Source organism: Antechinus flavipes, chromosome 2 (genome assembly GCF_016432865.1).
Source record: "Antechinus flavipes isolate AdamAnt ecotype Samford, QLD, Australia chromosome 2, AdamAnt_v2, whole genome shotgun sequence".
Classification (NCBI taxonomy): Eukaryota; Metazoa; Chordata; class Mammalia; order Dasyuromorphia; family Dasyuridae; genus Antechinus; species Antechinus flavipes.
The window spans coordinates 439964945-439986850 of NC_067399.1; the positions used below are offsets into that span (position 1 = coordinate 439964945).

General features: G+C 45.4%; 2 protein-coding genes across 2 annotated transcripts; both read right to left on the minus strand.

The window, feature by feature from the left end:
• Positions 1–233: 233 nt before the first annotated feature.
• Positions 234–5519, minus strand: EIF6 (eukaryotic translation initiation factor 6). The gene is made up of 7 exons (XM_051979188.1): positions 5161–5519; positions 4814–4925; positions 4389–4474; positions 3616–3791; positions 2080–2256; positions 1283–1464; positions 234–542 (listed from the first exon to the last, which is right to left on the minus strand). Exons 2-7 carry the CDS (start codon positions 4918–4920, stop codon positions 533–535), a joined length of 738 nt encoding a protein of 245 aa, XP_051835148.1. The 5' UTR covers positions 4921–4925; positions 5161–5519; the 3' UTR covers positions 234–532.
• A 102-nt stretch (positions 5520–5621) lies between these two features.
• Positions 5622–21312, minus strand: FAM83C (family with sequence similarity 83 member C). The gene is made up of 4 exons (XM_051979189.1): positions 10736–21312; positions 9290–9457; positions 8623–8747; positions 5622–8365 (listed from the first exon to the last, which is right to left on the minus strand). The coding sequence occupies exons 1-4, from the start codon at positions 11243–11245 to the stop codon at positions 7072–7074; spliced, it is 2097 nt and encodes a 698-aa protein (XP_051835149.1). The 5' UTR covers positions 11246–21312; the 3' UTR covers positions 5622–7071.
• Between the last annotated feature and the right edge of the window lie 594 nt (positions 21313–21906).

The window sequence follows — 21906 nt, forward strand, 5'->3', positions numbered from 1 at the left end:
AACCCAAATACTTTCTCCATGAAACCTTTGCTAAGATCATCAAGTGAAGATGACTTTTCTCATAAAATTTCCCAAAGCACTTCCTGAACCTCTTGTGTACATCAATTGCTACTTGTAAAGTCTCAATATCCCTTGAGATCAGGGTCCAGAAGCAAGAGTCCTTCCTAGGAGCTACCCTTCTCCCCCAGAACAAGAGTCCTTTTAACAATTTTAGGCAGCCAAGATAATAAAAGTATAGAACAAGGGGCCCAAGTGCCTTTTAATGATGAAATGGGGCACAAGGACAGTGGAGGTCAAAAAGCCAAGGTGAATTCATTTAAGGGCTTTTTTTTTTTTTTTAAACAGTAAAAATGAAGCTACAGATCATCAGCATCAGTCTTGGAAGCTTTGTTATACTCCCACCACCTATGGTCCAGGCCCCAAAGCACAGATGCTAAGACTCTCTCTGCAGGGCCTCACACCATACTGGAGCTGTATCAGGAACCAAAATCCTTATTCAAGAGGCCAAGCAGCAGGAGTAATAGGTACCCACTCAGGTTAAACTGAAAGAAAAAAAAAAATTAGTTTTGTTATACAATGGTTCTTCAGTGAACCCCCAAACCCAAACTCCATCCTCCTATACTATATAGCAGGAAGCTGTTACCATTTTTGTTATGGAGCCCTTTGGCAATCTAGTAAAGACAAAGCCTTCTCAAAATTACATTTTTTGGGGAGAAAATGCTGAATTTCAATTAGACTACTAAAAATAAAAATGCCATTTTCTTTCCCATCCAAATTCTAGGATACCCTGAAATCTACTTCAGGTTAAGAATCACTGCTCTACAGGGACCCTTGGCCCTTCTGTAAGAATACTTTTAAAAGACAGCTTGATGGCCTAGTGGACAAAGCACCAGCCCTGAAGTCAGGAGGACCTGAGTTCAAATCTAGCCTCAGACACTTAACACTTCCTAGCTGTGTGACCCTGGGCAATTTGCAGGGGGAAAAAAAAAGAAAAGAAAAAAAAACTTTTTAAAATATCCATTCATCTGGGATAAAGAGGAATTCTAGAAAGGGCCTGTAAATGAACAGTGTGCTACTGTTTCTTGACCATGAACTGAATGCTTGGAAAGCCAAGATATACCAGTCCCTGGATATTCATGTCTGGGAGCCTACAGTTCAGTTATTTTTTTATCAAGACAGATAGATTCTTTATTATAAGAGAGTTGGTTTCTTTGGTTTAACACATTTAAATCCGCAAAATTTTCAAGGATATAGGAATCAACTGGCCATAGCAATCACTAACCTGTCAATGAGGGAATCTCGCATGCTGGTGGCAATGGTGCTAGGTTGGGCTTCATTAAGCTTGAAGACGCTCTCTACCACTGATAGTTCTGTGCTAGTTGTGTCCAGCCCACAGAAGGCACACCAGTCGTTGACCACCATTCCAGCTGCAATCACCTCACTTCCTCGGTTCACAGTACCAGCCTGCCAGAAAACCCAGTATGTATTATAATGTCCACCTCTTCAATATTTTTACATGTGGATAATGACTCTACAATCGTGGGGCTCTAAGAAGTTGTTCTTAATCCTGGATGTCATCAATACTATGACTCTTTAGAGAGAGCTTGAAGTCATAAAGATCCTTTGTCCTTATTACAATGACTTTTCCTAAACCTACATATACATTCACTTAGTATTCCGTAGTTCAGATTTGGTAAAAGTAAAATCAAGGAAATTAAAAAGGAATAGATGATTAACAATTCCAAGCTTGAAGGTCTGAAAGGCTGCTTCTTCCCAGGGTAATGGGGAGAATGCATAGAGTATCATGAAGAAGCCTCTGTGCCCACTCCTTATGCTCATAGCTGCTCTTCTCACTGACTAATCATAAAAAGCAGCCAAGACTACAGAGACTAATGCACCACCTTGGTAAAAAGCAAGTGTTGGCTTGTTTTGGTTTTATGAAATGGGATGGGAGATTCTAAACACTTTGCCCCATTAGAATATGGAGTGGTGACTCAACTCTGAGGCATCAGGGTTTTAGCCCTGGTAGAAGTGAATTTGGGACAAGTTGGGCCTGAGGGCAGAGAGATGGATACTCACCACCAGTGGAACCTGGAGAAGAGAGGACAATTCATCTTGGTCCTCAATAGAAGTCTTTGGGTGCACTAGCCCTCCCTGATTGCTGAAAACACAGTAGCTTCCCACTAGCACTTGGTCAGCCACTGTCTGTCTGAAGACTTCAACCTTGAGTACATCAGCTAGAATTTCTTCTGTCTCCTGTGAGTGCAGACACACAATTCAGAACCATAGTTTATTAGAAATGTGAAGAAATACCAGACCTCCAATGTCTTCATGTTTATCACCATCCCCATTTTACATCCAAGGGGAAAAAAAGGAAGATTTATCTGTACCTATGTTCAACCAATACTGAGAAATAGGGATGAAGGGCAGAATGGACCAATTCACTTCTTTGGGGGTCCTATTGTGGCTCTAAATCAGCAATCCTCAGTAGGTCTATCAAAGGTGCTTTTCCCCCCATCTCTGAGCCACAACATTCACAGCATCACAGATTTGGAACTGGAAGATTCATGAGGCATTTAATTCAACCCCCTAATCTTACAGATAAGGAACTGAAGCCTAGAGAGAACTTTTCCAACTTCACGCAACAAAAGATTGAATTGACTAAAAAAAAACCCCAAACAGCTCTCCGTTACTAGTGCCTGTTCTTCAAAAAAGATAATAAAAGTGATGGATGTGGCTCTCTTCAACAATGAATTGATTCAGACCAGTTCCAACTGTTCTAAACAATAAATAAATATACAATAAATAACAATAAATAGAGCCATCTACACCCAGGGAGAGGACTGTGGGAACTGAGTGTGGACCACAAAATAGCATTTTCACTCTCTCTCGTTTGCTTGCATTTTTGTTTTCCTTTTTGGGTTTTTTTTTTTCCTAGATCCAATTTTTCTTGTGCAGCAAGATAACTGTATGGATATGTGTATATATGTTGGATTTAATGTATATTTTAACATGTATTGGAATACCTGCTATCTAGGGGAGGGCATGGGGGGAAGAAGAAAATTTGGAACAGAAGGTTTTGCAAGGGTCAGTGTTGAAAAATTACCCACATATATTTTGCAAATTAAAAGCTAGTAAAGAAAAAAAAAAAGATGATAAAGAAGGGTTAAGCATCCCACTTCCAAAAGTTTTACAACTAGACTGTGGCTTTTCTCCAATTCAACTCATATGCAATTTTGGGGACACTTTCCCAAATGACTGCAGGCCAAAAGAGCTCAATGTTCTTTTTTTTTTTTTTATCCTTCTGTGTGCCTAATCTAGATGATAAATTTCTAGTAGACAAGGACCATATTCATCTAATTTTTTCCCACTGGTCATGCACAGAATTCAATGAATTAAAGTGAGATGAGACCTTAGAAACTGCATAAGGTTCAATCTCCTTATTTTTACAAAGACTCCATGCATTTTTTTTTCTTTCTATATGACTGTTTTCAGCACCCAAATGAGTTATTCTTGGATCTTGAGATAATGGCACTCTAAAAATAGTCTATCTAGGAACTAGGATAATATTGTGTCTACGTGCTCCCTCTGACCCAAATGCCAAAATCTCCTCACCCTGTCTAGGTCAGGGTGAACAAGAGCTACGTAGTCATTACAGGTGGTAACATTGCCCAGTGCTGAGAGTCGCTCTTCTACCCGTCGAATCTGCACTGAGTCAGGGAGACTGTTTCGGATATGCTGTAGTTCCTGGTCTGTAGTATTGTTGGGCACAAGAAGGCCATGTCGGTTTCCTGTTGAGATCCAGAAGGAAATACTCATTTAGCTGGGGAAAGAGGAGGCGAAGAAGCAGCACCTTCTGACTTCTTTCTGTTTGTTCTTCATAAAGCGCTATCTCCTGACCTAGTGCCATAGGCCCTACAACTCTTCCTTTCCCTCCTCAATACTGAGAATGAGCATACCACCTTAGTATCAGGCACAGGGATTTGAACATAATAATTAACTTTTAATTAATTCAACCAATGAATATGGATTCTTCCAACCATCTGGGTGCCAAATGTCTTGGATACTGTCCAGACAATTGTGCTGATGATGAATTTATTTCATTCCATGATCCAAATCTGGTATCTCAGAATAAGGCTAGGAGGTAATAGACTCAGATATTATCTTAGACTGTTAACACCAAGTGCAACTAAGGAAATCCTGTCTCTGAAAGAGACCCCATGTGTTAGTCATTACTCAGTGCAATGAAAATCCAAAGGGCCTGCCAGAACTTCTTCATTGCGTCAGAGATGATGCCTCAAGGGTGTGGGCATCTCTTGAGTCATAAGGACCTTTGGAACGCCATCCCTGTTCCCTCCCTCAAGCCCAGGCCACTGGGCCAGACATACCCACACACATCCGACCGATGATCCTGCAGCCGGCGATGGAAGCGTGGACCACTGGGATGGTCTCTGAAAGCTCGCCCTCAAACACACTGTGAACACAGCCCACAGGTCAGGAATGACACCCACATGGGACCAGGCGACCTCGGAGCTGCTCCCTCCCAAGTCAGTCACACCCTTCCTGCACCGGGATCCTAGCTTTAAGCTACTACACCTCTCCTGCAGAAACTCAAGCCTCCTCCTATGCTCTTGACAAAGCCTTTTGAAACCCTTCACACCCGTCTGTGAGGAAGGCTCCACGAGGACAATCCCTCCCTCCCCCCCATCCTCAGTACAGAGAGGGACACTGAAGCCCAGAGAGAGGAGGGGTTCGCTGAGAGTCAAAAGAATCCAAAGAGGCAGGCCTCTGGCCACCCTCCCTCTGGCCCCACCTGTAGAAGTTTTCCGAGCCGCCGATGGCCACCAGGCAGTAGGTGTTGGTGAGCTTGGCGAAACAGCCGATTTCGCAGTTGTTCTCGAAGGAGGCTCGGACCGCCATGAGGCCTAGGGACGGCGGGTCGGAGGGTCAGAGAGCCCGTCCTCCGCCAGAAGCCCCGGTTCCCTCGGGAATTCCCCTGCTCCCTGATCCCGAGGCCGTCCCCCACACCCGCCTCTCCCCTAAGCTGTTTTGGCGCGGTCCCTCCGGCCTGGCCCAGCAGCACCGAGTGATTCCCGGCTCCCTCCTCCTCCTTCACCCCCGATTCTAGCTCCTCGGGTCCCGCCTCCGAGTCCGGCTCACCGGGCAGAAGCTATCCCACGAGGCACTCTCGTAATTCGCTTCCGTTTCCGCTCCTGAAATAAAAAGACTTCCGGAAGGAAGGCCCCTAGGGAGCTACAATGGACGGGGTCTCCGGCACCACTAGGTGATTCCCAATCTTCCGAGGGCCCGGCCAGGGAGGGCAAAACCTCCCGAGCACAGTAGCCGATCCCTACTCCAATCCGCTCTGGTCAATTCTGCTGGAGCCCTACCCCTTCCGGATTCTCACGTCACCCTGGCCCGCCTCTTCCTCTGCCATTTCGCTCCACACCCAGCGTCCTTCCCAGCCCCGCCCACTGCCTCGCCGGGTCCTCGCTCCCCGCCGCCCCCAAAACCCATTTCTGCCAGCTGGCCCGGCCTCATCTTCCACATGCGCATCCCGGGACCTTATCCTAAGGCGCTAATCCCTAGCCCCAGATTCCCATATATCACGCTAGCCGAGAGTTGGTCAGAGCCTCTTAAGTTTATTTAGGGTAATTTCCCAATGTGGCTGGACACTGATGTTGGAGGAGATGAGGTGAGATCTTTGAAGACAGTTGGGAAAATCGAGTAAGGCTTCATCTACTTCAGAGCTGAGTAGGCCTGAGGGACTTTGAGCCTTGAGTCAAGGGCATACATAAGTTCCCCTGACTTTTATCCTCCCATGACATCAGTGTCTCCCCATTTCAGTCAGATATGGGCAACTATGTACATATTGGTCAAGTTCAATTTCTTGGGTAGTTCCCAGGTTTAGAATGTAAGATCCTCAGCCAATAAGGATGGGGGTCAGTGGTTCGAGAGGATATTTGCTTTAGGGATTAAAAGTGTTGACCCTGCCCCCTACGGTGCTTCCTCCCTTTGATTGTTTGCTCGATGGGTGGGACGCCCTTCTCCTGAGAATATATAATAAACTTTGCTTCTAGAGATCTCTCCAGCTTTTTTTTTTATTAAATGGTGACCCCTCACCATTTCTGAACCACACAATGTGGCCAGGGAAAGGGTTGTCCTATGTGACTGGGAGGAGGACATCTGCCTGTATTCTGTGTTTGTCGGGGCAGGACTGACCTGTTTCTGGATCCCTGTGGTGGACGTCTCCTTGGCTTGAAGTATCTTCCCCTATCAAACAAGACTCTTTCCCTTTCCTGGTCCCTCCCTTCCTTCTAGTAGCAGCCCCAGGAGGCTGGTATGACAATCTGGCAACTGACTTTCCAGACTCCCATCCTGCAGAATAGGTGTCCTCAGCTGCTTCTGGATCAGGGACCTCAGAGGGTAATAAAGCCTTTTTTGAATAGGACCACATTAAGGACAGAGTCCACTCACTTGCCTTAGGACAATCCTAGCCCCCCCACATAGTTCATATGCACAACAGGATCACTAAATACCAGTTGGCCTGTGTGCACTGGGGTCACAAATCAGGGTTTTTTTGGTCAGAAGTGGGATGGAGTTCAATGAGACTGGATGTCAGTGCATAGTGGGGTGAGGATGTGAGGAAGGATCAGTGAGCAGGATCAATAGGTCAGAAATGAGGTTGTAGTTAGTAGGGTTGGGATCAGGTTGGAATTTTAGGTGAAGTGGTTAGGAGTCTGGGATATTATGTTCCAATAGAGTTGAGGGAGTAGTAGTAGCCCTGGCCTCTGCTGACATTTGACCCTTGTTCTTTTTTATTTTTATTTTTTTGCTGAGGCAATTGGGTTAAGTGACTTGCCCAGGGTCACACAGCTAGGAAGTGTTAAGTGTCTGAAACTTCAGCTCCTCCTGACTTCAGAGCTGGTGCTCTATCCACTGTGCCACCTAGCTGTCCCTCGTGCCTCTAGTTCTAACCCTTGGGCCTGTGACAAGTCAGACAGCAATAAATTGGGATTAACCAGAAGGGTTTCCTGTAAAGCCTGGGCCTGAAGGGCAGACAAAAGGATCTTAGGTCTCAAAGCGGCTTCGAATTAGTCTGAACTTGGACTTGTTGTATTTAGTGATGAGATCTAGCTTGCTGTGACCCAGAGTCAGACGTTTCTCATCCCCAGGAGTATGATTACGGGTACCAGCAGGGACACAGGATGCTCTTGGGACAGGAACACTGGAGACACTGGGCTCTTGTGGGTTAGGAACAATAGGTACACCAGAAACAACAGAATCCCGTGGGCTAGGGACACTGGGGATGCCAGGAACACTTGGATCGGGGCTTCTTTTTATCCCCTGTAGCCTGTGATATTTGGTGATGAGATCCAACTTGCTGTGGCCCAGGGTCAGCCGCTTCTCCTCTTCAGAGACCACTTTGGCCCTGCCCATGGCATCTGGAGTAGAGATCCTAATTGGTCCTGCCCCCTCCATCCGGAATGGACCATATTTAGCCACAAGGTCCAGTTGGCCCAGAGTTGCCCGCCTCTGATCTACAGACTGCTCTCTGATCTTGGCATGGTCCCCAGAGCCTGTGTTCCCAGAACCGGGTGTCTGAGAACCCCTGGGGAGGAGGTCGAGTCGTCCATAGTTGTGGCTGGGGGGGGATGGCTTCCTCTCCGGGGATGGCTTCTGATTTGCTTCTGCGGCTGGTGTAGGCATTCCACAGAGGCCCCTGGCTAAGTTGGGCTCCTGGCTATGGGCAAATCCATTCTCTGGAAGTCGAGGGAGGGGCACAAGGTGAAGCTGACGAGAAAAAAGAGGGCTCCCTAGCCCTGGTCCTGTTACTACTGGTCCTAGTCCTGGCCCAAGCCCCAAGCCCAGTCCTTCCTGATTGAGAGCTGGCGATGACTGAGCCCACGGAGCTGTCCCCAGTGTGCCCAGGCTGGGTCGATAGGCTGTGGCTGGGCTGTGGTTGGGGTCTGACAATCGCCGGTGCAGGGGAAAGGGGCCGCTGGCTTGGCGCCGGCCAGCGCCAGGGGAACCAGAGGCCACAAGGCCATTGAAGCCAACGCCACCACCTCCAGGTAGCCCACAGTAGGAAGAGCTGGTAAGGGGGGAACATTTGACACTGCCAAGGCTAGGGCCAATTGGTGAGGTAGATGGTGAGCTCGGGAGGCCTGACTCAAAAACCAGGGCAGGTGGGGGTGGGCGGGGGGGCCGAGGAGCCAAGATATCCTCCTCGCCCCCAGAGAAGCCTTCCACAGCCTGAGACTCGGCAAACATGCAGCGGAACTCCCGGTCGAAGTCCTCCACAATGCGGCCCCGAAGCTGTAGCACAAGGCTGGTGTGAACCTGGCTGCAGAGCCACGTGAAGCTGGGAGGGGGGAGAGAGAGCAGGGATCAGAAATCCAAAGGTGAGCTGGTGGGAGGGGCCCCTGAGTTAGGGGACAGTACCAGGCTCTAGAAGGTCTCTGCCAGATACCACATGATCTTAGTCACATCCTTTCACTACCTAACAAACAGGGATTAGACCATCAGTGTTCTCAACTCCATCTGGGGTGAGGAGGCAGAAGAGAGAGTCCTATAAGGCATCCCCAGGCCACTCGTCACCCCTTGTACCTTTGGTCATACCTGTAGCTCCCGGCCACCACTTGCTCACAGTCGATGATGACGAATTTTTCCAGCGCCTGCCCAGTGAAGCGTCTTCCTGCCTTGCTGCAGTAGGTGTCCCCGCAAATGCTCCGCACACGCATGTTCTAGAACTCAGGAGGACAGGCAGTGTCAGGAGGCGCTTTTCTGGTCTCAGAATTTTCCTGCTAACCCACTCAGGGCCCACTCAATTCAATTAATTTCCATTCAGCCAAAAATATATCCAATACTATGAGCATCCATGCCATGGATGCTGGTAAGGGGCTTGAATTTTATAAGGAGGCTAAGACATGAACACAATAGGTGTACTGCACAGTGGAGAATGAGGAGGATCAAGAAGAGGTCAGAGAACTCGAGGTGAATCTGAAGATCAGGGAAGGTGGCTCCTGATGGGAGCCTTGGGGGAGGACAGGATGCTGAAAGGGGAAGGGGAAGTAGGGGAGCTAGCCTGGGCAAAAGTCCAGAGGAGAAATGTCCCAGGCATGAATAGCCCTGGAATTGCTCTCTCTTGATCATCTCTAGGTCAGCTAAGCCCAGCCTATACTGAAAACCAGGGTCCCCTGCTCCACCTTATCCTTGATCTGGCCCTGCTGATCCAGCCCCACTGATCCCGGTGTGACATCTATGGCCCTACTGGCTCTACACTGACCGGCAGATGGCCCCCCGTGAGATCCATCTTGTAGCACATTTCCAGGAAGTGATGCAAGTTGTCCTGAGCCAGCAGCAGGTAAACAGGCACAGCCCGGCGGCCTGAAGCCTCCATCAAATCACAGAGCAGCTCCATGTCTGTGAACACATCCATTACCACAGCCACAGCCTGTAGGGGGAAGGGAATAGGGTCCAGTGATGGGAGCCCAGATACTTGGGGTCTGGACTCAGTTCTGCCCTCACTCAGCGTGTGATCTAAGGCAAGCTTTCCTCTCCGTCTGAGCCTCAGCTTCCACCTCTAATTTTTAGAGGATTGGACCTGACATGCTGTATATAAGGGAGGGAGAGACCCCAGCTTCCCAAAGGATGCTTCCAGTTCTAAAATCCTATGTTCTTTCTAGCTCATGCTGATCCCAGTCCCTTAGTCTCCCTTTCTCACAAGGTCTTATTGAGTCCCAGTGGAAAGCTTCTTAGACAGTGGCTCCTTAATTCTTCTTCCCCCTCTCACCAGAGCTAGAGAAATGAATTTATGATCTAATTTTACAGATAGGAAGACTAGGGCCCAGAGCGGGAAAGGTTGCATAGTGAGAAGGACTGAACTGGACTTGAACTGATGTCTCCTGTCTCTGATAGGACATGTAGCAGGGCCAACCACAGATTCTGAACTAAGTAATAGCTCCTAAGTAGTGAGAGGTAAGGGAGGAACCAAAGATCAAAGCAATTGGGACAGAGTTAATGACCCTATTAGATGCTATACTGGGGCCACCCATGCCCCAGGTTAGCACAAGGAACCTGTCCAGGAAAGTTGAGGGTGAAAGAAGGGATCCAAGACCCTAGGGCTAGAGCCCAATTGGGGAAAGGAAGGGCACAGAGGAACAGGACAGGTTTCGCCTCTCCCTCCCTAAGTCCTGGTCTGACTAATGATCTCTGAACCTGCTTTTCTCTCTCATGAAATTGCAGTTCAACAGTTAGTGAGCCAGACCTGATCACTCTCCAGCATTAATGGATTCATTCTTCCAAATGATCTCTCTCCCCCAGGTTTCTCTCACAGAGAAACCCCAGGGCCCAGGAACTGAATTCCGATGAGAGTGAAGGACAGGGGCATCCAGGTACCCTCTTTCCCAGAAGACACAGAACCAGAGAAAGATAATGGGAGGTCTGCGTCCTAGTATGTATATGTTGGGGGAACGTTTTGGAGAAGCCGATGTAATCTCTCCCTAATCTTTGACAGTCCTGATGGTCATCTAGGAAGCCCACCCGCTCACTACTTTTACTTCCTGGGCTGGTGCCTATTATGAGTCCCACAGAATTTGTAACCTAGATCCAAAACTTGCCTGGCCTCAGTCCCTGGTTAGTTCTCCCCAGAACAACCCCACCCCACTCAGTCCTCATCCCTTGGCCCCTGCCCAATCAACCAGTCAAGTACCCAACCCAGCCAGTCTTGTACCGTTCGGGCTTGGCTGAAGAGGAAGCGTAGCAAGTCTTTGATGTTCTTGGCCTTGTCCCTCTGGAAGTGGACAACAGCTTGTGTGGGGCTAAAGCCTGTGGCCTGGGGTACCTCGGGCCAGCCCAGGTCCAGGGCAGGTGGTTCAGCATCTGTCGCTGCTGGGAAGTAGGTGCCAGAGGTGGCCTGTGAGATGAGGCTGAGCCCATCAGCCGTGCCAGAGGTCTGGGGGCCTGCCCTGCCATCTTTATCTCCACTTTCACCCCTGTCCCCTATCTCGGGACCTCCACGAACGTGATGGGTCATGTAGTCAAGGTCCAGGGCAGAAAGGAAGGGCAGCTCACGCTCCTCAGCAATGACTCGCAGGTAGGCGGCCTCACCATGTTCCAGGAGGGCATCGGCTGCCAGCCGGGCAGCTTCGCTGTGCTTCAGCACTAGGGGAAGGGCTTCTCGCCACCAGGGCCGCTTGAGCTCCTCTACCCTGCCCCGAAGGGCTCCAGAGCCTCCAAACATGATCTCGAGACACTCCCAGAACCCCGACCTATCCAAATTGTACTCTTAGCCCCAAAGCCCCAGCCTTGGGTTTTGGCTTGCCCATGGCCAAGGCTTGCTTCCTCTGGCTGAACAACCACAGAGGAAGATGTGAGAGGTAAGAGCCTTGGTCTCACCCTCACTGTGGGGGAGCCAGGCCCATGCCGCCACCCTAAGTCTGTGCCAGGCTCCACCCTTAGTGCCCCCAGGCCACTTGGGGAGAACCTGTCAGATCAGCCCCACCCGCCACTGTCAGGACTCGCCCAAACCTCACTGAGCGGATTGGCAAGGGCCAGGGGTCCCCTCCTCGGCCCTACCCAGCCTCGGTAACAGTCTCTGGGCACTTGTTCTGTCCTCTCTTGGATGGCTCAGATGACCCCCCATGCCCAGGGCTTGCATGGGACACATATATGTCTGACACGTAGACACACAGGGACACTCCTATCGAATTACCTCTTCTCCTTCTCCTTGCTCAACTTTGAGCCTGGTTGCTTCTAGCAGAGTCCAGGCTCGGGGGCAAGAAACCTTGATGGGATCAGAGCTCCAATTCTCAGTCAAGTCCTTATTCTAGTATATATTCTACATTCTAGACCAGCCTGGGACAGGGCCTTCCTGAGCTGGGAAGGGGGACACAGTGGGTGATTTTTTGTTCTTTAGCCAGATTCAGGCTGTGCCTGCCCTAGCAGGGGGCTTCCCTGCCCAGACTCCACTCCAATTTAGAAGATCCCCACCTCTAGAGCCCAAGGAAGATGGACAGCAGGGAACAGAGGCATAGGTCTGGGCGTGGTAGGCACTGGATAGAATTGGGTTCTGGGGACACAAGCCAAAATCCTGGGAAAACTTGATAGGGTTATTTTCCCTGTTGTACACCACAGGAGCTGAAGTCCAGGAGGAAGAGAGATCTGTTCATAGTCACCGAATGGGAGAATCCGGGTGGTCTGAATTTATGCCCAGGATTCTTACCTCGCACCTGTTGCCTCTCAAATTTGACTGGGCAGAGAGGAGGGGGTTGGGAGGTTGTTGTGGGCAGGGACTGAGTAAACAGAAGCAGACATTGTGGGAGGTAATGAGGTGCTTGTTGGAACAGCTGAGATAGCAGGGGCTTCATTAGGCCCTTATCTCACAATCAGCATTTAGAGGGGGTAGAGAGAGGCGTCAGATTGAGGGTAACTTGTGGACATGTACTAGCACCTGAGCTATGTGTGTACTTACCTGAGTGTATGTGTAATACCATGTAGATCCTGATTTCTACCTGTATTGATGTGAAAACACATGTACAGGTGTATCTGTGTGTCAGCCTATAGAAGCATGTGAAAACATGTGCCAATTATAACATCTGAATAGGTATGTGCCCATGGGTAAAACATGTATATCAGTACGATTATGTGTTTATCTGGCAACTCCTTCGGTATCTTTGCCAAGAAGACCCTAAATGGGGTCACAGAGTCAGACATGAACAGCTCTAGATGTGGGTTTCAGTGCTTTATGTATCTCCAGCATGTCTCTGGAGTGATCTCTGACAAGGTCCCTGGACTAGTGATAGGAGAGGGCTGGACAGAGAAGCAATGCACTTGGTTTCAAATTTTGATTCTGCTCTCATTACCTATGTGATTTTTGGCAAATCACTTAAACTTCCTGAGCCTTCACCTCTAGGAAGGGGAGATTTTGATCTAGCAGAGTGTCTATTGAGTCTGTAGTCCAAAGAGACCATAAAAAGAGGGAAAAGAACCCACATGTGCAAAAATGTTTGTAGTATCCCTTTTGTAAGTCAAAGAAATGGAAAATGAGAGGATGTTCCTCAGGTGAGAAATGACTGAATAAGTTATAGTATGTGAAAGTAATGGAATATTATTGTTCTATAGGGCATGATTTCACTGATCTCAGAAAAGCCTGGAAAGACTTACATGAACTGAGTGAAGTGAGCAGGACCAAGAGAATATTGTACACAACAATATATGATGATCAAGTGTGATGACGTTGGCTCTTCTCAACAATGAGGTGACTCAAGACAATTTCAATAGACTTGGGATGGAAAATGCTAATCACATCCCGAGAGAAAACTATGGATACCGAGTATGGATCGAAGCATAGTATTTTCACCTTTTTGTTTTTTCTTTCTTGTTTTTCCTTTTTGGTCTGATTTTTCTTGTACAACACAACAAATATGGAAATATGTTTAAAAGGATTGCACATATTGAACCTATATCAGATTACTTGCTGTCTTGAGGAGGGAAATGAGAGGAAAGGAGAAATTTAGAATACAAAGCTTTACAAAAATGAATGTTGAAAACTATTTTTACATGTGTTTAGAAAAATGAAATACTATTGAAAGAAAAAGTGGAGGTAAAACTGGATAATTTTTAATGTCCTCCTAGCTTTTAATTCTTTTTTGGGGGGCATCTTGAATCCATCACCTCTCTATCAGGAGGTGGGTTCCTGTTTTTATTTTTTTAAAGCTTTTTATTCTTAAAATATATGCAGTTTTCAACATTTACCCTTGCAAAACCACGTGTTCCAAATTTTTTCTCCCTCCCATCTCCCTACCCCCTTCCTTAGAAAGTAATCAAATATTATGTTAAAAATGTGCAATTCTTCTATACATATTTCCACAATTATCATGCTGCACAAGAAAAATTATTAAAAAGGGGAAAAATTGTATATAAAAAGCTATAATAAAAAATAAAATTAAAAAAAGATAAAATTGAAGGAAAAAAGGGGGGAAAAGGAAGAAAACAAAAACTATGGCTTTAAATTCTTTATCAATACATTTACTTGTACTGACCACTTTTCCTTCCTATTTCCAATTTATAAAAAGCCTTGGTTAGGGACAAGATGTCCTTTCCAGCCTGTGACAGAGGTGATAGTGATGGTGGCTGGGTAGTGCTCAGAGTGGGTTCACAGGGTGTGGAAAGAGAAATAGCATGTCCTCAATAACCCCCAACTATTGTAGGGACTTACCCTTCTCTTTTTTTCCTTTTAGACTTGGAGCTGATGGTCCTTTTCCAGTAACATCTCCTGTTTTCTCATCCTCCAAACTACTTTTTAGGGTAGAGGTAGGCTGGGGCACTCCTTTGCTCATTCACTGCCCAAGAACAAGGAATAAGACTTTTTTCTGATAGAACATGCCATTCTAGGGCCTAATCCAAGCATCTGCACAGATTACAAGCTGCTTAAGTGATTCACAAAATTCTAGAATTTCAAGCCAAAAAGAAGCTCAGAGAGCCCCCAACAAGTGATCATACAACTTCTATTTGTTGAATGAATCTGGGAGCCTATGCACCAGGCCTGATGTTGTGGGCTTCAGGGGACAGAGAGATAAATGAAACTCATCCCTGGCTTCAAAGACATCTCCACAGGAAGTAAAGAATGTACACAGTAGATGTAAAGCAGCCACCCAGGAACAAAGAGTGAGTAAAGTTAGCAGTTAACAGAAGTCCTAGGGTTAAGCTGGATCTGTCCCTGAAGTGATGGGAGAGAGGGCAGGCCAGGTTAGGGACCTGAGGGGGCAGAGAACAGAGTGGGGTGTGTGTGTGTATGTGTGTGAGTAGTTGGAGTCTCTGGCCTAAGCAGTAGGGCCCCCTGGGGGAACATGTTGGGCACAGAACTCTTAATGACTATTATTAACAGAAAAGAAAACATGTTTCCTAGTGCAGTGATGCGTCAGGCGCCAAGTTGGCATCGATTTCTGGAAAGAGGTCATTTATCACCGTCTACTGTCTCCACCAGGCTTTAAGTGGTACCTTGGCAGGTGATGTACCATCATTTGAGGATGGCCACTGGGCCAAGAGGATCACTTGGGGGCAAAGGTTTTGAGTTCCATCAGGACTACTAATAATACCTGTAGTGGATTTCTATAGATTACTTCAAGAATTACAAACTACTTTGCATACACTATCTCATTCCGAAGGAGGGGAGACAACATGCAAACAACTATGTATAAACTAGCTATAGGCAGGAGAGATTGGAGATAATTCTCAGAGGGAAGGCGCTAGAATGAAGGGGGGTTGAGGAAGGCATCCGGTGGACAGTGGGACATTAGCTGGAACTGAAAGAAACCAGGAGACAGAGATGAGGAGAACATGCGCACTGATTTGGGAAATGGAATGTTTTTATTGAGGAACAACAAGGATGTCGGTGTCACTAAACTGGAGGGTTATGTGGAGGGTACAAGATATAAGATGATGGAAACTTATCAAAGGACCAGGATATGAAGGGCTTTACAAGTCCCACAAAGGATTTTATAGTCAACAATGGAGGTAATAGAGTTGATTGAGGGTAGGGAAAGTGACACTGTCAGTCTTTCATTTTAAGAATACTTTTGGCAGCAAAGTAGAGGATAAACTGGAGTCAGGAGAGATGGGGCAGGGAGAACCACCAGCAGAAGTCCAGGCATGGGCTGCATCAGGACAGCATCACCATCCCAGGAGGGAAGGGGGCATATGTTATGAAGGGGGAGAAGTTTTGAAGGTAAAATCAGTAGGTATTAGTAACAGAGCAGGATTTAAGAGACTAAGGAGTCAAGGGAACATCTTAGTCAGTGGTTCTCAAACTTTTGTTTTCAGTATCTTTATCCTATTAAAAATTATTGAGGATCTCTCCAAAACATTTTTGTTTATATGGATTATATTTATAGACATTTACCATATTGGAAAAATAAACTATTTTTGAATTTGTAGACCTTCTAAAAGAGTTTCAGAGATCCCCAGGATTCTCTAGACCATACTTTGAGAACCATTGATCTTGGTTGTGACTCCAGATGACTGAGAAAAGTGATATCTTCCATAATAACAGGGAAATAAGGAAGAAGGAAGGGTTTTTTGGGGGGAGTGGGAGGCAGAGGAAGAAAAGATAATAAGGCTGAAATCCAAACAAAGGCTCCAAGATCGTAGAATTGAAACTGGAGAGGATTCTTAGGTACTCTGACTCTCTGATTCTTAAATGTCCTCACCTCTGAAATGGAGATAGTATCATTCTGGGACTTACCTTTGTTGGCCTGCTTGCTGTGAGGTTGAAAAGGAAAATGTCTGAGTTTAAACAAATGTCAGTTATTATTCTAATAATCTGAAGATCATCAATAGGCATAGCAAGGGAAACTTTTCCAAAATCTGTCTCCCCCCAAACCAATCCTTGTACACTATACAAGCATATGCTTAAATGTTTGCTGAGTGTGAATCAGTGAATGAATGGAATGAAAAAGAATGCAGATTCTTGGAGGGACCTGGACTGGCTGCTACTAGATTCTGCTAATGAAATTAAGTGCAGTAACAGCCATCCTTCCCATCTCTCCACATACCTGCCTGCCTGCCCAGACAGATGAAAGCTGGAAGGCTGACACACCCCTTCTGAAACAGTGACCTCCAATTTCAGCATGTTGAAGGCATGGAGGCTGCCTCTTCTCTTCCCATCTTGTTTGCTAGGAATTCACTGCTGCCAACTCTGGAGAGGACTATACTTCTTTTGGCCCTTTAAGGATGGGATCTAATATCCCATAGGCTGAGGGAAGGACACAGGCTCCTCAGAGAGGTGCCAGAGAGGGTTCCTAAGTGCCCTGCCCCTCACAAGAGCCCCAGTTTCCTCTTCTGTAAAATGAGAATATCTACAAACACATACCTCATAGGTACAGGAAAAGAACTTTGTAAATCTTAATGTAAACTACCACTGTGATAATTTTGGCATAGGGCTTTATTTAAACGTATACCATCATCTCACTGGATTTTCACCATAACTGTGTGGGGGTAGGTACTTATAATTCACCACAAAGCTGAGAGATAGCATGGTGTATCAGAGGCAAGTTCCTTCTCTCCTCTGTGCCTCAGTTTCCACATCTATAAAATGGAGAATATAATAATAAGCAGGTTGTGATTGCTCTATCTTCCCAATTTAACATTATATAGTTTCTGGATGGGCAGGGACAGGCACAAAGAAAACAGAGCTATCTCTCAGCTTTGTGGCTACTAGTTAAATCTATTGGCACTTTCTCAGTGCTTAACTTCAGAACTCTCATCTCATTCTTTCTCTATAGCACTGGTATTATCAACATTTTTAGACACTTTTTCCTTGGCTTGCATAGCACTTTACCTCACAGATCAATTCTCGTGGGTGCTTTTACACAGACCTAGGATAAGTGAGCATACATCAAAACCTTGATCTTCTGTTTCTCTAGTCATTATTTCAGGGACTCTTGTAGCTTTAACAGCTTAAAATTTCCACGTCTATCACATGCATCTTCTACTTTAGCATCTCACCTGAAATCCAATTTTATGTTAAATTTAATTTCTTGATTACCTCACTCAGTTGGGCTCATCATCTTTCCTGCAGACTAGTCTTCCTTACCAGCTTTCCCAGTTCACAGAATCTGAATTTGAAGGTATCTCAGAAATGGCCTCATTCAACACATTCCTGAACAAGAAGCAGCTCTGGTACAGAACTGTTAAACTTTAGCTTTCTAAGTGGGACTAGAATCAGATTAAAATGTCATTGAGAAGATAGCAAAAAAAGCAGTACATCATTGTAACTTTCCCATGTTCACCTCCAAACAGCCACATAATATTGTCCTGAAACAAATCCTGGAACAGCAGCACTGGCAAAAAGAGGAGGTGATATATGTGCAAAAATGTGTGTTGCAGCCCTTTTTGTAGTGGCTAGAAACTGGAAATTGAAGAGATGCCCATCAATTGGAGAATGGCTGAGTAAATTGTGGGATATGAATGTTATGGAATATTATTGTTCTGTAAGAAATGACCAGCAGGATGGCTGGAGAGACTTGGAGAGACTTACATGAACTGATGCTGAGTGAAATGAGCAGGACCAGGAGATCATTATATACTCCAAAAACAATATTACATGATGATCAATTCTGATGGATGTGGCTCTCTTCAGCAATGAGAGAATCCAAATCAGTTCCAAGTGTGTGGGAAAGGTGAAGAACTTACAGATCAAGCACATATTGATCAGTAACTGTTAAAGTAGTTGAAGCTTTGAGGCCTCAGTTTCGGCTTCTCCAGTCTCACGTGATTTTAGATAAAGTCTGGAATACATTCCATTGTCCAAAGAAGGAATTAAAAGTATATGTGGCCAATGGAGCTATACCATTATCTCATTTATTGCATTCTACTAGCCAAATAAGGGGATAAAGACTTATGTAACTAATAGTAATATGTCAAGGGTGGGATTTCTGGGGTTCTTTGTCTGAAATGTATAAAAACTCCATATACTCTCAAGGGAATGGGCCTCCTACTGTGAGTTTCTTTATTTCTTGGTGGGACTGCCCCACTTCCCATGAGATGGTATAATAAACAATCTGCCTTCTACTTTGAGTGATCTCTGAGTAGTCATTTTGGCTAAGGATCTTTTAATGTCCCACACAGTTGGGGGCTTTAGGGGCTCATCTGGGATAGGGTCTTTGGGGGAGATGGCTGTACACCCTAAACAGGGACAGGTGCACCCATGGAGTAATTTTCTCTGTGGTCTCTGGCTCTGGGTGTGCAGCCTCCCTCCCCTCTTAGACAACAACCCAAGGCAGAGGTACTCAGGGGAAAGCAGAATTGAAGCCTGAAGGGAATGAGTCCTGATGGCCAGCAGCGCAGTCTGAAAGAGATTACATGTGTAAACTAAATGTAAGCTCTCGGGAGTCTGGGGGTCCATTGTCTGGGTTGAGAGAGACCCCAAGGGATTAGCCCTCCTAAATTTGTTTTTGGTATGGACTGCTTTCGACCTCAATGATAAAGGACTTTCCTGAGGAAGCTCTCTGGTGGCTGCCGGCGTGAGGGTACTAGATTGTAAAATGGGATAGAAGCAGTCTAAGAATTTGTGTCAGGACATTAGCCAGGGAATTCAAGTCGATAGCCCTCTTGGGAATCGACTTAAAGACTGGGGTGAACTTCCCAGATAAAGGGGAAGAAAACTGGAAGGATGCTGTTTTTGGGTGTATATATATTTGGGTATATCAGACTTAAATCTGTATGTAAAAGATGAAAATAGGGTTATGTGTGTTTGTGTGTGTGTGTATGTTTGCTTTGCATTTTGTGTTCTGTGTTAAAAGTTAGCAAACTTGTAAGAGACAAGAATTCAGCTTCTGTGTTTCAGGCTTAGAAAAATATCAGGCTGAATTGTTGGAATTGGAATTCATTCAGAGTAGTAATTCTTTCAGAGTGGGTCAAAATGTATTGATCTTTGATCATGATAAGGTAATTTGGGAGCTAATTTTGGGATTCTCAACATTAGGATAGTGCAAAAAAAGAAAATCTTTTTCTCTTTCTCTCTCTCTGCCTCTGGCTGACTGCAATAGCTTAGCGGGAAAGGGGAAGAGAATGGTGAAAATAAAAACATAAATTGAAAGGGATTTGAAAGTTTGGAAAGTTTTGAGAAAACAGAGCAGTGTGCTATCACTTTAGCACTTTAGAAACTACTATAAGTAAGAGCCTGTAACTTTGTTATCAGAACTCAGGCTTGTGGGATTCTGCCAGAAAAAAATTGGTGCTTTTTCCTGGCTTACTAAAGAAAAGAAGTTTGAATGGAATATCTAGGTAGATTTTAGGAAATTTCATCAACGAAAGTACTGGTTAATTTTTAAATAATTTTAAATAGATATGTGTGTTAAAATTGGAAACTTAACACAATGGTAGCATGTTTAATAAATTAAACAAGTGACAGATGACATCTCCAATGCATGGCCAGAAATTGCAGATATTGGAAGGGTGGAATAAAAATAGAGTAAGAGGGGTAAATAGCCAAACATGGGGGTCCTCTAACTTGTTGGACCTGTGGGAAAACTAGGCATGCTTCTAAAAAAAAAAAAAAAAAAAAAGCAACCTGCTCTAGTTAGAAAGAAGGAAAACAACAATAAAATTCAAACTTAGCCTGGGCTGGGCCATAAAAGCTCTGCCTGGACAGATAAGAGAGAGACAGAGCTTTGGGAAGAACACTTAGGCAGAAGAAAAAAAAGCTGTATTTAGTTTGGTTTAGAGTTTGTTACCTTCTGAAACTTTGATAGTTACTTTGGGTAATTTGTAACATTATAAGTTATACTTTAAATCCAGCTCAGCTGGACATGTGGGTTTTGTGGAGTTATTTAGCTGTTCACTATAAGTTTTGAAGGGAAAAGGAGAGGAGAATGCAGAAGATTTATGAAGGATTGACTTGTAGGAGCAATTAAAGGTTTGGATGATTTTAGCAAGAGAAAAAGGTATTTGGAAATAGTAAGAAGAAGGGGGTGGGGGGAGAAGGATTCCACATGGCTGCCCTTCCCCCCTTCCAAAGTGTGTTCCAGCCATTTTTGTTTGTTGTTTGCTGGTGCAGCAAACTGTGATTTAAAGGGATAGGCTGCTCTTACAAGATGTTAATTGATTGAATATGTGTTTCTTTAGAACAAATATGTTTTATATTTTCTTGTTTAAGGAATATGATCATAAATGCAATCCATAGTTTGAAAGGGTTATTTCAAAAAGTTTAATTGATGGTTTAAAGAACTTTTCAGATTTGTTTATGTGAATGATGCCAATTATTTAAAGGGACTCCAAGAATAATAGTTTTTGCCTTTGTCCTTTTGAAAATGTTTTTTGTTATGGACAATGTGTAGTTTGGGATTTTTCTGTGTATTGGGTATTTTAAAAGCAAAATGATTGGTATGATATTCAATTTATGGAACATCTACTTGGGTATGTAAGAATTGTGTGAACATTCTGGGATAAATTTCTTACTGTTAAAAGGCTTACAATATGTAGATGATCTTCTTGTGGCAGGGTGGGAAGAGAGTGACCTTGTCCAAGTCACTATCAGTTTGTTAAATTATTTAGGAGCACAGGGAGGAAGCACAACGGGCTGAAGAAGAGGAATCTGTAAGTATGGAGAAGATGATGGTGCTAATTCTGGCATTTCCACCTCCAATGCCTCCACCTTCTCTTACCCCAGAAGAGAAGCAGGAAATCCAGAGCCTTGGCGCTCAGGAGGATGAAGAGGGGCACTGGCTCCTCCCTGACGGCAGAGAGGTACTGACCACAGCAAGTATGAAACACGTACTCCAACATTTACATCAGAGCAGTCACTGGGATGTCCAAGGCCTGTGTGATGCGGTGCTAAGTTTATGGCACCAGGCTTGTCCACAATATCAGACAACTAGTCAGTCGGTGTCCTGTTTGTCAGAGGATAAATAGGGCGGCCCAATGACAAGTCCAAAAAGGAGGAAGGCCCCCTGATATCAGGCCCTTCCAAAGCATTCAGGTGGACTTTACCGAGCTGCCATCAGTGGGGTGTCTCAAATACCTGGACCATCTGACCTCATGGATGGAGGCCTTCCCCCTTTGCCTGGGTAACTGCCTCAACAGTCATAAAAGTCCTCCTTGAGCATATCATTACAAGGTATGGGTTGGTGGAGCAGGTAGATTCGGACCAAAGCACTGGTTTCACAGCTAAGATCCTCCTATCTGTGGCCTGAGCTCTAGAAATATCATGGGACTTACACACCCCATGGCATCTGCCCTTATCAGGTAAAGTGGAAAGGATGGATAAGGAAATTAAACAGCAACTGACTAAATTGGTGTTAGAGACACAATTGCTCTGGACCAAGTGCCTTCCCCTTGCTTTATTAAGGATTAGAACAAAACTCTGAAGGGATGTGGGATTATCACTTTATGAATTATTGTATG

Bases quoted from the DNA above. Each gene is read 5' to 3' on its own strand.
- EIF6 (XM_051979188.1), bottom strand. From the start codon at position 4,920: ATGGCGGTCCGAGCCTCCTTCGAGAACAACTGCGAAATCGGCTGTTTC. The intron at 2,257-3,615 runs GTGAGGAGATTT...CTGCACTCACAG, and splicing joins TTCACCCTGACCTAGACAGG to GAGACAGAAGAAATTCTAGC. The intron at 1,465-2,079 runs GTGAGTATCCAT...GTTTTCTGGCAG, and splicing joins TTCTCCAGGTTCCACTGGTG to GCTGGTACTGTGAACCGAGG.
- FAM83C (XM_051979189.1), bottom strand. From the start codon at position 11,245: ATGTTTGGAGGCTCTGGAGCCCTTCGGGGCAGGGTAGAGGAGCTCAAG. The intron at 9,458-10,735 runs GTACAAGACTGG...TTCCCCCTACAG, and splicing joins TCTTCAGCCAAGCCCGAACG to GCTGTGGCTGTGGTAATGGA. The intron at 8,748-9,289 runs GTCAGTGTAGAG...CCTGAGTTCTAG, and splicing joins TCACGGGGGGCCATCTGCCG to AACATGCGTGTGCGGAGCAT.